Genomic DNA, 16,410 nt, shown 5'->3' with positions numbered 1-16,410 from the left:
GGGGCAGGGGTGCGTCCTGGGGGCGGGTGCAGGGGTGTGTCCTTGGGGAGGGGTGCGTCCTGGGTGGAGGGGTGCGTCCTGGGTGGAGGGGTGACGGGGTGGGGGAAGGAATTCCAATAATCTCCTACAAACAGATACTTTATTTACATAAAATACAAATGTTACAGGCTGGTCACTAGCTGAAGCTCCGCCCACCGCGTCCTTAAAGTAAAACCCAGAATCTACTTCACGTCTGATATAGATGTCACTACACTATTCTGTGAGCCCTCCCTGGCACATAATTGGGGGATCCAGTTTTCATAATATATATATATTCCCCTGCGGCTGCGTGAGGTCTAATTCTATAAACCTTGATTCTTTTTATCGGTTTTAACTGGACGTGCGAGGTGATCAGTGGTGGTTTTTTCTCGGATAAAAGCCAGAATCCCTCCTCATTGTTCACCTGCTGACCGTGTCATGCTAGGTTGGCGGGTGACCTGCTGGGCTGGCGGGCGACCTGCTGACCGTGCCACGCTGGGTTGGCGGGCGACCTTCTGTCTGACTCGTAGTGGGCGGAGCTCTATCCTGCGCTGTGATGTCACTAACCATCAGCACATCGCGCGGCTGCCAGCGCGTTACAGGGAGGAGGTGGTGGAATCCAGCACTTCACGCCCGTTGCACACCGTGGGGACGTATTGTACGGCTGAACCTGCGGACAGATATATACTCAGTGTGTGTACACACTATATAGCTGTGCATGCGTACGCGTGTCCTCTCTACCTCACCCATCCCTCCATACACGTTGTGGGTGCGCAGATTCAGCTGTGCACACACCATATACATACCCCCATGCACTATATACATCCCCCTCCCTAATGGGTACATACACATCTCCACACACTATATACATCCCTCCCCCACCCTAATTAATACATACATATCCCCACACACTATATATCCCACTCCACACCCACATATACATCCCCCTCCCTCATATATACATACCCCCCACACACTATACATCCCCATCCCCCTCCCCCCCACACTATATACACCCAACCACTATACAATACACTGTATACAACACACACACTATACAAAATACTAACACTGTATACAAAACACACACACACACTATACAAAATACTAACGCTGTATACAAAACACACACATTGATCATCGATAATGCATTGATCCAGCGGCTCCCACTCTTGAATGATACATTGTGTTACAAATACGTTTTTGAGTCCTTCTAGCGACTATCCTTTATCAGAATACACACACACACTGTGTACAACACACATATAAGTTGTGTGTTGTACTGTTTGTATTTCTGCTCAAATCCATACCCCATGAAAATGTGCACAATTATAGGTCTGTTATGTACATTCAAACTATACAGTATAAACAGCACAATGTTGACAATCGACTGATGTTGGCTAAATGAATGTCACTGTATTATGTCAGCAAGTAGCAGGTGCACTGCGGGAGCTTCATGCTCATTAAATGTGAAATAGGAGTTTTTCCCTTCGTAGCTCGTAAATGTGTTAAATCTTTTTATCTAATGTGAAACACTAAAATCACTATAAAGTTTCAGTTCAGCGTGTGTTCAAAATGTCCTCCTGCCGCACCGTGCGCCAGAACACGAGAACGCCGCTGCCTGATTGCAACAGCGATAACGCGCTGATCCAGCGGCTCCCCCTCCTGAGACGTTGTTTTACAAATGAGTTTCTCGGTCCTCCTGGCGACCGTCCTGTATGGAAGCGTTTTGGACCATAATTTTGTCTCGAGCCCTTTATAACGCGTGAGCTTCATTATACCCCATTATATAACGAAGCACTGGATGAGCTGATCAGCCGGCAGCATTTCCAAAGAATATTTATTCGATGGCCAAATAGTTCATACATCTAATACTCTACTGTGACGGACACAGAACTGCTCGAGTGTCATGAACATTTTGGGGATTTTTCGACATGATCTGATGAACAATTAAAAAGGGGTCCCGTGTTTAAGTGTGTGCAAGCACGCGGATAGTCATGGGGTGTCCCGGAGTGAGGGTGTGTGGGTGACACTACTCCTGTAGTGTAGCTGTAAGGGGATGGGCTGTGACTGCGTCACCACGGGGATTAATAATGAGCGGCTTGTTAGTGAGGATCTGGAGTTTTTGTCGGTTAATTGGATGCCAGAGGCTGCTGTTGGGATGCAAATGTATATCATCGTTACAATAGACATGGGGGCACTATTGGGGGGGGGAACAAGGGTGTAACTGATTGGGGGGGAGAGTGAGGATGTAACAATGAGATGGTGGGGGGGTGATGAATGAGATGGGGGAGAGTCAGGGTGTAATAATGAGATGGGGGGAGAGTGAGGATGTAACAATGAGATGGGGGAGAGTCAGGGTGTAATAATGAGATGGGGGAGAGTGAGGGTGTAACAATGAGATGGGGGAGTGAGGATGTAACAGTGAGATAGGGGGTGTGAAGGTGTAACAATGAGATGGGGGAGAGTCAGGGTGTAATAATGAGATGGTGGGGGGGGGAGTGATGTAACAATGAGATGGGGGGGAGTGAGGGTGTAACAATGAGATGGGGGAGAGTGAGGGTGTAACAATGAGATGGGGGAGAGTGAGGGTGTAACAATGAGATGGGGGAGTGAGGATGTAACAGTGAGATAGGGGGGTGTGAGGGTGTAACAATGAGATGGGGGGAGTGAGGATGTAACAGTGGGATGGGGGGGAGTGAGGGTGTAACAATGAGATGGGGGAGAGTGAGGATGTAACAATACGATGGGGGGAGAGTGAGGGTGTAACAATGAGATGGGGGTGATGATGTAACAATGAGATGGGGGAGAGTGAGGATGTAACAATAAGATGGGGGGGAGAGTGAGGGTGTAACAATGAGATGGGGGTGATGATGTAACAATGAGATGGAGGAGAGTGAGGATGTAACAATGAGATGGGGGGGAGTGAGAGTGTAACAATGAGATGGGGGGAGTGAGGGTGTAACAATGAGATGGGGGGGGAGTGAGGGTGTAACAATGAGATGGGGGGAAGAGTGAGGGTGTAACAATGAGATGGTGGGGGGGTGATGATGTAACAATGAGATGGGGGGAAGAGTGAGGGTGTAACAATGAGATGGTGGGGGGGGGGGTGATGTAACAATGAGATGGGGGAAGAGAGGGTGTAACAGTGAGATGGGGAGAGAGTCAGGGTGTAACAGTGAGATGGGGGAGAGTCCGGGTGTAACTGTGAGATGGGGGAGAGTGAGGGTGTAACAGTGAGATGGGGGAGAGTCAGGGTGTAACAGTGAGATGGGGGAGAGTCAGGGTGTAACAGTGAGATGGGGGAGAGTCAGGATTTAACAGTGAGATGGGGGGAGTGAGGGTGTAACAGTGAGATGGGGGAGAGTCATGGTGTAACAGTGAGATGGGGGAGAGTCAGGGTGTAACAGTGAGATGGGGGAGAGTCAGGGTTTAACAGTGAGATGGGGGGAGTGAGGGTGTAACAGTGAGATGGGGGAGAGTGAGGGTGTAACAGTGAGATGGGGGAGAGTCATGGTGTAACAGTGAGATGGGGGAGAGTCAGGGTGTAACAGTGAGATGGGGGAGAGTCAGGGTTTAACAGTGAGATGGGGGGAGTGAGGGTGTAACAGTGAGATGGGGGAGAGTCATGGTGTAACAGTGAGATGGGGGAGAGCCAGGGTGTAACAGTGAGATGGGGGAGAGTGAGGGTGTAACAGTGAGATGGGGGAGAGTCATGGTGTAACAATGAGATGGGAGAGAGTGAGGGTGTAACAGTGAGATGGGGGGGAGAGTCAGGGTGTAACAATGAGATGGGAGAGAGTGAGGGTGTAACAGTGAGATGGGGGAGAGTGAGGAGGGGGGGGGAGAGTGTAACAATGAGTGTAACAATGAGATGGGGGGGAGTGAGGATGTAACAATGAGATGGGGGGAGAGTCAGGGTGTAACAGTGAGATGGGGGGAGTCAGGGTGTAACAATGAGATGGGGGAGAGTCAGGGTGTAACAATGAGATGGGGGAGAGTCAGGGTGTAACAATGAGATAGGGGGAGAGTGAGGATGTAACAGTGAGATGGGGGGAGAGTGAGGATGTAACAGTGAGTTAGGGGGAGAGTGAGGATGTATCAATGAGATGGGGAGAGTCAGGGTGTAACAGTGAGATGGGGGGGAGTGAGGATGTAACAGTGAGATGGGGGGAGAGTGAGGATGTAACAGTGAGATGAGGGGAGAGTGAGGATGTATCAATGAGATGGGGAGAGTCAGGGTGTAACAGTGAGATGGGGGGGAGTGAGGATGTATCAATGAGATGGGGGAGAGTCAGGGTGTAACAGTGAGACGGGGGAGAGTGAGGATGTATCAATGAGATGGGGGAGAGTCAGGGTGTAACAGTGAGATGGGGGGGAGAGTCAGGGTGTAACAGTGAGATGGGGGGGAGAGTCAGGGTGTAACAGTGAGATAGGGGGAGAGTGAGGATGTATCAATGAGATGGGGGAGAGTTAGGGTGTAACAATGAGATGGGAGAGAGTCAGGGTGTAACAGTGAGATGGGGGAGAGTGAGGAGGGGGGGGAGAGTGTAACAATGAGTGTAACAATGAGATGGGGGGGAGAGTGAGGATGTATCAATGAGATGGGGAGAGTCAGGGTGTAACAGTGAGATGGGGGAGAGTCAGGGTGTAACAGTGAGATGGGGGGGAGGTGAGGATGTAACAATGAGATGGGAGGGAGAGTCAGGGTGTAACAGTGAGATGGGGAGAGTCAGGGTGTAACAGTGAGATGGGGAGAGTCAGGGTGTAACAGTGAGATGGGGGGGAGAGTCAGGGTGTAACAGTGAGATGGGGGGGAGAGTCAGGGTGTAACAGTGAGATGGGGGGAGAGTCAGGGTGTAACAGTGAGATGGGGGAGAGTCAGTGTGTAACAGTGAGATGGGGGGGAGTGAGGGTGTAACAATGAGATGGGGGGAGAGTCAGGGTGTAACAGTGAGATGGGGGGGGAGAGTCAGGGTGTAACAATTAGATGGGAGAGAGTGAGGGTGTAACAGTGAGATGGGGGAGAGTGAGGAGGGGGGGAGAGTGTAGCAATGAGATGGGGGGGGAGTGAGGGTGTAACATTGAGATGGGGGAGAGTCAGGGTGTACCAATGAGATGGGTGAGAGTCAGGGTGTAACAATGAGATGGGGGAGAGTCAGGGTGTAACAGTGAGATGGGGGAGAGTGAGGATGTAACAGTGAGATGGGGGGAGGGTGAGGATGTATCAATGAGATGGGGGAGAGTCAGGGTGTAACAGTGAGATAGGGGGAGAGTCAGGGTGTAACAGTGAGATGGGGGAGAGTCAGGGTGTAACAGTGAGATGGGGGAGAGTGAGGATGTATCAATGAGATGGGGGAGAGTCAGGGTGTAACAGTGAGATGGGGGGGAGAGTCAGGGTGTAACAGTGAGATGGGGAGAGTGAGGAGGGGGGGAGAGTGTAACAATGAGTGTAACAATGAGATGGGGGGGAGAGTGAGGATGTAATAATGAGATGGGGGAGAGAGTGAGGATGTATCAATGAGATGGGGAGAGTCAGGGTGTAACAGTGAGATGGGGGAGAGTCAGGGTGTAACAGTGAGATGGGGGAGAGTCAGGGTGTAACAGTGAGATGGGGGGGAGAGTCAGGGTGTAACAGTGAGATGGGGGAGAGTGAGGATGTATCAATGAGATGGGGGAGAGTCAGGGTGTAACAATGAGATGGGAGAGAGTCAGGGTGTAACAGTAAGATGGGGGAGAGTGAGGATGTATCAATGAGATGGGGGAGAGTCAGGGTGTAACAGTGAGATGGGGGGGAGAGTCAGGGTGTAACAGTGAGATAGGGGGAGAGTGAGGATGTATCAATGAGATGGGGGAGAGTTAGGGTGTAACAGTGAGATGGGGAGAGTGAGGGTGTAACAGTGAGATGGGGGGGAGAGTCAGGGTGTAACAGTGAGATGGGGGGGAGAGTCAGGGTGTAACAGTGAGATGGGGGGAGTCAGGGTGTAACAGTGAGATGGGGAGAGAGTGAGGATGTATCAATGAGATGGGGGAGAGTCAGGGTGTAACAATGAGCTGGGGGAGAGTAAAGGTGTAACAATGAGATGGGGGAGTGAGGATGTAACTATGAGATGGGGGAGTGAGGATGTAACAATGAGATGGGGGAGAGTCAGGGTGTAACAGTGAGATGGGGGGGGGGAGAGTCAGGGTGTAACAGTGAGATGGGGGGGAGAGTCAGGATGTATCAATGAGATGGGGGAGAGAGTGATAATGTAACAATGAGATGGGGGAGAGTCAGGGTGTAACAGTGAGATGGGGGGAGAGTCAGGGTGTAACAATGAGATGGGGGGAGAGTCAGGGTGTAACAGTGAGATGGGGGGAGAGTCAGGGTGTAACAATGAGATGGGGGGAGAGTCAGGGTGTAACAATGAGATGGGGGGAGTCAGGGTGTAACAGTGAGATGGGGGGAGAGTCAGGGTGTAACAGTGAGATGGGGGGAGAGTCAGGGTGTAACAATGAGATGGGGGGAGTCAGGGTGTAACAGTGAGATGGGGGGGAGAGTGAGGATGTAATAATGAGTGGGATGAGAGTGTAATAATGAGGAGAGGCAGCGAGGATGTGTTAATAGGGAGGGGGGATAGTGTAATAATAAATATCGGGGAGGAGAAGCACAGGTTAACGGCATTTCCTCTCTGTATGTGAGTGTGTATGTGAGTGTGTATGTGAGTGTGTATGTGAGTGTGTATGTGAGTGTGTGTGTAAAATATGTGGTGATCCCTATGGAGCCTTCCTGAGTCCCCTCCCCCGCCTGTGCCACTCACCGTGGGACACTCCTGAATCCACTCCCGTGGCACTTACCGTGGGATCCTCCTGACTCCGCCCCCGTGGCACTGAAGCGGGTGGTGGCCGCGCGGTGGCTGGTGACGTTTTTCTGTGGCTGGAACATGATAATGTGAAGTTTGGGAGTGAAGAGACATCCGAGTACCACAAAGCCACTGAGACTGACAGAGACACACAGGGTGGTGGTCTGAACCTGAGAGGAGGAGAGGGAGAGGGCAACGTGACCGAGAGAGGGAGAGTGAAGGTCAGTGGGAGAAACTGGGGGTGGCCGTGTGCTCCAAGTAAAGACGTGTGCGCTGTGACACGTGCAGAGCCGTGCGTGCGCTGTGACACGTGCAGAGCTGTGTGCGTGCGCTGTGACACATGCAGAGCTGTGTGCGTGCGCTGTGACACGTGCAGAGCTGTGTGCGTGCGCTGTGACACGTGCAGAGCCGTGTGTGCGCTGTGACACATGCAGAGCTGTGTGCGTGCGTTGTGACACGTGCAGAGCCGTGTGTGCGCTGTGACACATGCAGAGCTGTGTGCGTGCGCTGTGACATGTGCAGAGCCGTGTGTGCGCTGTGACACGTGCAGAGCCGTGTGTGCGCTGTGACACATGCAGAGCTGTGTGCGTGCGTTGTGACACGTGCAGAACCGTGTGTGCGCTGTGACACATGCAGAGCTGTGTGCGTGCGCTGTGACACGTGCAGAGCCGTGTGTGCGCTGTGACACATGCAGAGCTGTGTGCGTGCGTTGTGACACGTGCAGAGCCGTGTGTGCGCTGTGACACATGCAGAGCTGTGTGCGTGCGCTGTGACACGTGCAGAGCCGTGTGTGCGCTGTGACACATGCAGAGCTGTGTGCGTGCGCTGTGACACGTGCAGAGCTGTGTGCGTGCGCTGTGACACGTGCAGAGCTGTGTGCGTGCGCTGTGACACATGCAGAGCCGTGTGTGCGCTGTGATATGGTCAGAGCCGTGTGCGTGCGAGCTGTGTGCGTGCGCTGTGACAAATGCAGAGCCGTGTGTGCGCTGTGATATGTGCAGAGCTGTGTGCGTGTGCTGTGACACATGCAGAGCCGTGTGTGCGCTGTAATATGTGCAGAGCCGTGTGCGTGAGCTGTGACACGTGCAGAGCCATGTGCGTGCGCTGTGACACATGCAGAGCCGTGTGTGCGCTGTGATATGTGCAGAACCGTGTTCGTGCGCTGTGACACGTGCAGAGCCGTGTGCGTGCGCTGTGACACATGCAGAGCCGTGTGTGCGCTGTGATATGTGCAGAGCCATGTGCGTGCGCTGTGACATGCAGAGCCATATGTGTGTGAGCTGACACATGCAGAGCCATGTGCGTGCGCTGTGACACATGCAGAGCCGTGTGTGCGCTGTGATATGTGCAGAGCCGTGTGCGTGCGCTGTGACATGCAGAGCCATGTGTGTGAGCTGACACATGCAGAGCCATGTGTGTGAGCTGACACATGCAGAGCCGAATGTGCGCTGTGATATGTGCAGAACCGTGTGCGTGATGTGACGTGCGGAGCAGTGTGTGGGCACTGACACATGCAGAGCCGTGAGCATGTGCTGTGGCATGCAGAGACATGTGTGTGAGCTGACACATGCAGAGCCATGTGTGTGAGCTGACACATGCAGAGCCATGTGCGTGCGCTGTGACACATGCAGAGCCGAATGTGCGCTGTGATATGTGCAGAACCGTGTGCGTGATGTGACGTGCAGAGCAGTGTGTGGTCACTGACACGTGCAGAGCCGTGTGCATGCGCTGTGACACGTGCAGAGCCGTGTGCATGCGCTGTGACACATGCAGAGCTGTGTGCGTGCAATGTAACACATGCAGAGCTGTGTGCGTGTGATGTGACGTGCAGAGCTGTGTGCGTGCGATGTCACATGTGCAGAGCCGTGGCGTGCGATGTGACACGTGCAGAGCCGTGTGCGTGCGATGTGACACGTGCAGAGCTGTGTGCGTGCATCCTGTCATGTGCAGAGCTGTGTGCATGCACTGTAACGCGTGCAAAGCTATTTGCATGCACTGCGACATGTGCAGAGCTGTGTGCATGCGCTGTGACACGTGCAGAGCTATTTGCATGCGCTGTGACATGTGCAGAGCTGTGTGCATGTGCTGTGACACGTGCAGAGCTGTGTGCATGCGCTCTGACATGTGCAGAGCTGTGGCGTGCGATGTGACGTGCAGAGCTGTGTGCGTGCGATGTCACATGTGCAGAGCCGTGGCATGCGATGTGACACGTGCAGAGCCGTGTGCGTGCGATGTGACACGTGCAGAGCTGTGTGCGTGCATCCTGTCATGTGCAGAGCTGTGTGCATGCACTGTAACGCGTGCAAAGCTATTTGCATGCACTGCGACATGTGCAGAGCTGTGTGCATGCGCTGTGACACGTGCAGAGCCATGTGCATGCGATGTGACACGTGCAGAGCTGTGTGCGTGCATCCCGTCATGTGCAGAGCTGTGTGCATGCACTGTGACACGTGCAGAGCTATTTGCATGCACTGTGACACATGTAGAGCTGTGTGCGTGCGCTCTGACATGTGCAGAGCTATTTGCATGCGCTGTGACATGTGCAGAGCCGTGTGCGTGCGCTGTGACATGTGCAGAGCCGTGTGCGTGACGTGACACGTGATGCTCCGTCTCACCCGGTAATCACTGGACGTGACATAGAAGATGGGCAGAAACGCCAGCCAGATGATGCACGTGGTGTACATGGTGAAGCCGATGAATTTGGCCTCGTTGAAATTCTCCGGACACTTGCGCGTCTTGAATGCGTAGAGCGTGCAGAGCAGCACGAGCAGCACGTTATACGTCAGGGACACCAGCATGCTCCCGTCACCACTGTTACACTTCAGCGTCACCACGTAGCGTTTGTCCGGCACCGTATCCTTGCGGGTCCCTGGTGGCTCCACCATCAGCCAGATCACCACCACCACCAGCTGGAAGGAGATGAGTGCCAGGCAGATGCCCACCTGAGAGGCCGGGCTGATGAACCGCGGCCGCTGAACGCCCTCCCGCGCCCCGCTGAAGATGCGCGCGATACGGTTGGTCTTGGTCAGCAGCGCCGAGTAGCAGATGGCGAAGGAGGACCCGAGTCCGAGGCGGCGCAGGGTGCAGACGGAGTGGGACGGCTTGGCGATGAAGACGAAGGTCATGCTGTAGCAGAGCAGCACCCCACCCAGCAGGATATAGCAGAGCTCGCGGCCCGATGCCTTCACTATCGGGGTGTTGTTGTGCCGCACGAACACTCCGAACACAAAGAGGGTGGAGAGCAGCCCCAGGCAGGACAGGCAGACAGGGCCCACTGCCCAAACATCCCCCCAGCGGATGTGCTCCTGGGGCAGCTCGTAGCAGTCGCTCAGCTCCTGGTTGGGCCAGTAGCCCAGGCTGCAGTCCATGCAGGTGAACTGGTCCAGTAGGAACTGGTGTGGCTGGCAGGGGATGCAGATCCAGCAGCACACGTCTCCCGGCTGCATGCTCTTCACCTCGTTCTTTCTGCAGGGGTCACTGCACTGGGACACGGGCACCGCACTGCGCGCCCACGGGATCAGGCTGGTGTTGAGCGTCAGCTCCTCAATCCAGTAGCCCACCTTCTGGTAGCGGTAACGCCCGTCCGTGTGCTGGAAGTTGAAGATGTTGTAGCGTCCGATCCCGTCGCCGTATCTGTCGAATCGCACGATGCTGTGAGTGTCCGGAGGGGGGAATGGAGCTGGGGGGAGATAACAAGGATTGAGGTTACTGAGTAATCCGTGACAACAGGAGAAATGGAGTTTCATAAATAGTCCACGTGTCAGTGACTATTGTGTGGGCGGAGGGGAGACACCACACTCATTGTATGAGGAATTCTCATAGTTTGTGGCGCTCGGATTTTCCAGATGTCAGGTTTATCTCAGGGTCAAATTAACAACAAATTCAGATAGGACCATCTAGGTAGAGGGGATGTTCTTGATCTAGAACTTGGGAAGTTATGGGGAAGTTTATAATTAGTTTGGAATCCCATCACAGAGACCCCCAGCCCATAACATGCACCCCATAACATCCCCCCACCATCTCCTGTCTCACCATCGAATTTGGCATTGAGGATGTACTCGCGGTAGAAGCGGCGTCCGCTGATGGGGTTCATGGCGGGGCACAACTGGCTGGCGTTGGGGCAGAGCGCCTGGTTCATGTTGTGCAGGGCATGGGCCATGGCATACACCGCATTCACCACAAACATGATCTTGGACTCCTGCTCGAACTTCACTCCCTTCAGCGATCGCCCGGCGCAATCTGGTGCCGAGAGCCGACACTGGAACTTGTTCTCCCAGAACTCCCGGAACCAGGGGTTGCGTGTATTGTTGTGAGGGTGCAACGCCTGGAAATACTCAGAGAACTCCCACAGCGGGTACGACGCCAGCTCGATGGTGATGGCACCTTCGGCCACCTCCTCGCTCCCCGACACCACACTCTCCAGCGCCCCCCAGCCATCGCTTGCCACCCACGTGAAGAACACGTTGAGCTGCTGTGCAGCGGCCAGAAGCTCGCGGGCATCTTCAATCTTGGTGAAGAGGACAACCACACGGGCGCTGGGTTTCTGCAGCAGTGCCCGGATAACACTGGCAAACGTCTTCTTGTTCATGGAGCGCCCGACCTTCTCGGACGTGGCGATGCAGATGTTGCGGGCGCGCGCCTCCTGCTCGAAGGCCTCGATGCCCGTCTCGCCGTAGTCTCCCTCCGAGGCCACAGTGGACACGTACGTCCAGTTGAAGAAGCGTAGGATGTCCGCCATGGCCTTGGCCTGGTAGAAGTCCGGGGGTACCGTACGAGCGAAAAAGTCGTAGCGGGATTTGTCGCTCAGCTTGGCACTCGTAGAGGCGTAACTAATCTGTGGGATCTGGAAGAGGCGCAAGAGGTTTGCAACCTGGACAGGGGGGGAGGAGAGAAAGAAGGAGTAAGACAGGGGGAGGAGAAGAGAGGAAAGGGAGGGGAGAAGAAGAGTTAGAGGGGGGGAGAGAGAGATGAATAGCGAGAGACCTAAAATGGACAACCACAAAAGAGAGAGAAAGGCAGATGGAAGAGTGAGGGTGATGAGAGTGAGGAAGAACGAAGAGACAGCAACAAATTGCCGGAGGATGAACACATCGTGGTGGTGGGCGTGGGCGCGTGAGAAGAGGAGGGCTGCAAAACGAGAGCAAAAACCAGCACCACTCTCTGGGCTTATTTATGTTCATTATTCTTTATTATATTGAGGTTTTGGTAAAATCGCCAGACATTTGTATTTGTTGAATATTGGAAGCATTGAACCACGGTTTTATATCCTGGAAATATTGCTGTTTCGTGTATGAATGAACTTTTCCCCTTTCCCGGCTTTCTGGATCCTGACATCGGCTGCATGTAAATTCAGATTTAGGAAAGGGAAACGTGTCTCTCTGTGGGGTTTCTTTTCTACCATAAAGCTGATGGTTATGTAAGTTGACACCGTAGAGTGGTACAGAGTATTGAGACACACTTCTCATTAGTCAGAGAATACCCAGAAGCAGAAACCCAGAGATTAGTGATGTCACACCGCTGACAGCTAACCAGATTCCAGGACTGCTGTGATGTCTGGTATGTGTTGTCATGCTGGTTGCCGTGGTTTCCGCGACAGCTTTTGAGCTGTTGCACACAGGCGGCGTTATAGGAGGATGTTATCTGAAACCCCAGGAAAGAAGCCCCAACCACAGCTGCCCCCATAACTACTCCTGAAGGGCAGGAAGGCAAGACATTAACAGGACAATATCCCTGCGTCACATCCACGCAGTGACACACACAGTGATCCACACAGTGACACACGCATTAACACACGCAGTGATCCACACAGTGACACACGCAGTGACACACACAGTGATCCACACAGTGACACACACAGTGACACACGCAGTGACACACACAGTGACACACGCAGTGACACATGCAGTGACACACGCAGTGACACACACAGTGACACACGCAGTGACACATGCAGTGATCCACACAGTGACACACGCAGTGACACACACAGTGACACACGCAGTGACACACACAGTGATCCACACAGTGACACACGCAGTGACACACACAGTGATCCACACAGTGACACACACGGATACAGTGATCCACGCAGTGACACATGCAGTGATACAGTGGCACATAGTGACACAGGCAGTGACACAGGCAGTGATACAGTGGCACACGCAGTGACACACAATGTGATGCACATAGTGATACAGTGCCACATAGTGACACACGCAGTGACAGGCAGTGATACAGTGACACACGCAGGGACACATGCAGTGATACAGTGGCACATAGTGACACACGCAGTGATACATGCAGTGACACACACAGTGATACAGTGGCACATAGTGACACACGCAGTGACACACACAGTGACACACACAGTGATACAGTGGCACATAGTGACACAGGCAGTGACACAGGCAGTGATACAGTGGCACACGCAGTGACACACAATGTGATGCACATAGTGATACAGTGCCACACGCAGTGACAGGCAGTGATATAGTGACACACGCAGGGACACATGCAGTGATACAGTGGCACATAGTGACACATGCAGTGACACACGCAGTGACACACACAGTGATACAGTGGCACATAGTGACACACGCAGTGACACACACAGTGATACAGTGGCACATAGTGACACATGCAATGCCACAGTGGCACACAGTGACACACGCAGTGATACAGTGGCACATAGTGATACTGTGGCACATGCAGTGGCACACACTGATGCACATAGTGATACAGTAGCACATAGTGACACACGCAGTGATACAGTGACACGCAATGACACATGCAGTGATACAGTGGCACATAGTGACACACGCAGTGATACAGTGGCACGCAATGACACATGCAGTGATACAGTGGCACATAGTGACACACGCAGTGATACAGTGACACGCAATGACACATGCAGTGATACAGTGCACATAGTGACACACGCAGTGATACAGTGACACGCAATGACACATGCAGTGATACAGTGGCACATAGTGACACACGCAGTGATACAGTGACACGCAATGACACATGCAGTGATACAGTGGCACATAGTGACACACGCAGTGATACAGTGACACGCAATGACATGCAGTGATACAGTGGCACATAGTGACACACGCAGTGACACACACAGTGACACACACAGTGATATAGTGACACATGCAATGCCACAGTGGCACACAGTGACACACGCAGTGATACAGTGGCACATAGTGATACAGTGGCACACGCAGTGGCACACACTGATGCACATAGTGATACAGTAGCACATAGTGACACACGCAGTGATACAGTGACACGCAATGACACATGCAGTGATACAGTGGCACATAATGACACACGCAGTGATACAGTGACACGCAATGACACATGCAGTGATACAGTGGCACATAGTGACACACGCAGTGATACAGTGACACACAATGACACATGCAGTGATACAGTGCACATAGTGACACACGCAGTGATACAGTGACACGCAATGACACATGCAGTGATACAGTGGCACATAGTGACACACGCAGTGATACAGTGACACGCAATGACACATGCAGTGATACAGTGGCACATAGTGACACACGCAGTGATACAGTGACACGCAATGACATGCAGTGATACAGTGGCACATAGTGACACACGCAGTGATACAGTGGCACATAGTGACACACGCAGTGATACAGTGACACGCAATGACACATGCAGTGATACAGTGAACATAGTGACACACGCAGTGATACAGTGACACGCAATGACACATGCAGTGATACAGTGGCACATAGTGACACACGCAGTGATACAGTGACACGCAATGACATGCAGTGATACAGTGGCACATAGTGACACACGCAGTGATACAGTGACACACAATGACACATGCAGTGATACAGTGCACATAGTGACACACGCAGTGATACAGTGACACGCAATGACACATGCAGTGATACAGTGGCACATAGTGACACACGCAGTGATACAGTGACACGCAATGACACATGCAGTGATACAGTGGCACATAGTGACACACGCAGTGATACAGTGACACGCAATGACATGCAGTGATACAGTGGCACATAGTGACACACGCAGTGATACAGTGGCACATAGTGACACACGCAGTGATACAGTGACACGCAATGACACATGCAGTGATACAGTGAACATAGTGACACACGCAGTGATACAGTGACACGCAATGACACATGCAGTGATACAGTGGCACATAGTGACACACGCAGTGATACAGTGACACGCAATGACATGCAGTGATACAGTGGCACATAGTGACACACGCAGTGATACAGTGACACGCAATGACACAAGCAGTGATACAGTGGCACATAGTGACACACACAGTGACACACGCAGTGATACAGTGACACGCAATGACATGCAGTGATACAGTGGCACATAGTGACACACACAGTGACACACACAGAGACACACGCAGTGATACAGTAACACGCAATGACATGCAGTGGTACAGTGGCACATAGTAAGACACACAGTGACACACACAGAGACACACGCAGTGATACAGCGACACGCAATGACACATGCAGTGATACAGTGGCACATGGTGACACACGCAGTGATACAGCGACACGCAATGACACATGCAGTGATATAGCAGCACATAGTGACACACGCAGTGATACAGTGACACACAATGACACATGCAGTGATACAGTGACACGCAATGACACATGCAGTGATACAGTGACACGCAATGACACATGCAGTGATACAGTGACACGCAATGACACATGCAGTGATACAGTGACACGCAATGACACATGCAGTGATACAGTGGCACATAGTGACACACGCAGTGATACAGTGACACGCAATGACATGCAGTGATACAGTGGCACATAGTGACACACGCAGTGATACAGTGACACGCAATGACACATGCAGTGATACAGTGGCACATAGTGACACACGCAGTGATACAGTGACACGCAATGACACATGCAGTGATACAGTGACACGCAATGACACATGCAGTGATACAGTGGCACATAGTGACACACACAATGACACAATGTGACTGCAAGGGTTACATTACTGCACAGTAACAAGTGGATAAGTCACATGATAGATTAACCTGTTGTCGCCGATAGCTGGAAGGTGCATTGAATGCAGATAGTGCAGATAGTATTACAATGAGTTACACTGTGGCAGGCAGCCCCCAGTATTCACGTACGCAATGAGTTACACTGTGGCAGGCAGCCCCCAGTATTCACGTACGCAATGAGTTACACTGTGGCAGGCAGCCCCCAGTATTCACGTACGCAATGAATCCTCACAACATTCTGCAGCCTAGGAGTCCCTACAGCGGCTGCAGCCACATCTCACACACACACACAGTCACACACACACACACAGAGACACACACACACACACACACACAGTCACACACACACACAGAGACACACACAGTCACACACACACACAGTCACACACACACACAGAGACACACACACACACACAGAGACACACAGAGACACACACACACACACAGAGACACACAGAGACACACACACACACA

The 16,410-nt window shown here is 52.6% G+C and overlaps 1 protein-coding gene across 5 annotated transcripts in view; it reads right to left on the bottom strand.

Moving 5' to 3' along the window:
- Window positions 1–127: 127 nt before the first annotated feature.
- The window catches only part of GRM2 (glutamate metabotropic receptor 2), a 38,758-nt gene continuing 22,475 nt past the window's right edge, over window positions 128–16,410 (bottom strand). For 4 of the 5 annotated variants that reach the window (XM_075574214.1, XM_075574215.1, XM_075574216.1 and 1 more), the window contains 4 exons: window positions 10,893–11,730; window positions 9,476–10,539; window positions 6,856–7,030; window positions 128–688 (listed from right to left, as the gene is read on the bottom strand). In XM_075574214.1, coding sequence (XP_075430329.1) covers window positions 615–688; window positions 6,856–7,030; window positions 9,476–10,539; window positions 10,893–11,730 — 2,151 coding nt within the window. In that variant the 3' untranslated portion in view covers window positions 128–614. The remainder of the gene's footprint in view (window positions 689–6,855; window positions 7,031–9,475; window positions 10,540–10,892; window positions 11,731–16,410) is intronic. The other variant, XM_075574217.1, reaches the window with a different exon arrangement.

Source organism: Ascaphus truei, chromosome 17 (genome assembly GCF_040206685.1).
Source record: "Ascaphus truei isolate aAscTru1 chromosome 17, aAscTru1.hap1, whole genome shotgun sequence".
In the NCBI taxonomy this organism is placed as follows: Eukaryota; Metazoa; Chordata; class Amphibia; order Anura; family Ascaphidae; genus Ascaphus; species Ascaphus truei.
The sequence above is the reverse complement of the archived record's forward strand: the minus strand, read 5'-3'. Positions and strand labels throughout refer to the sequence as shown.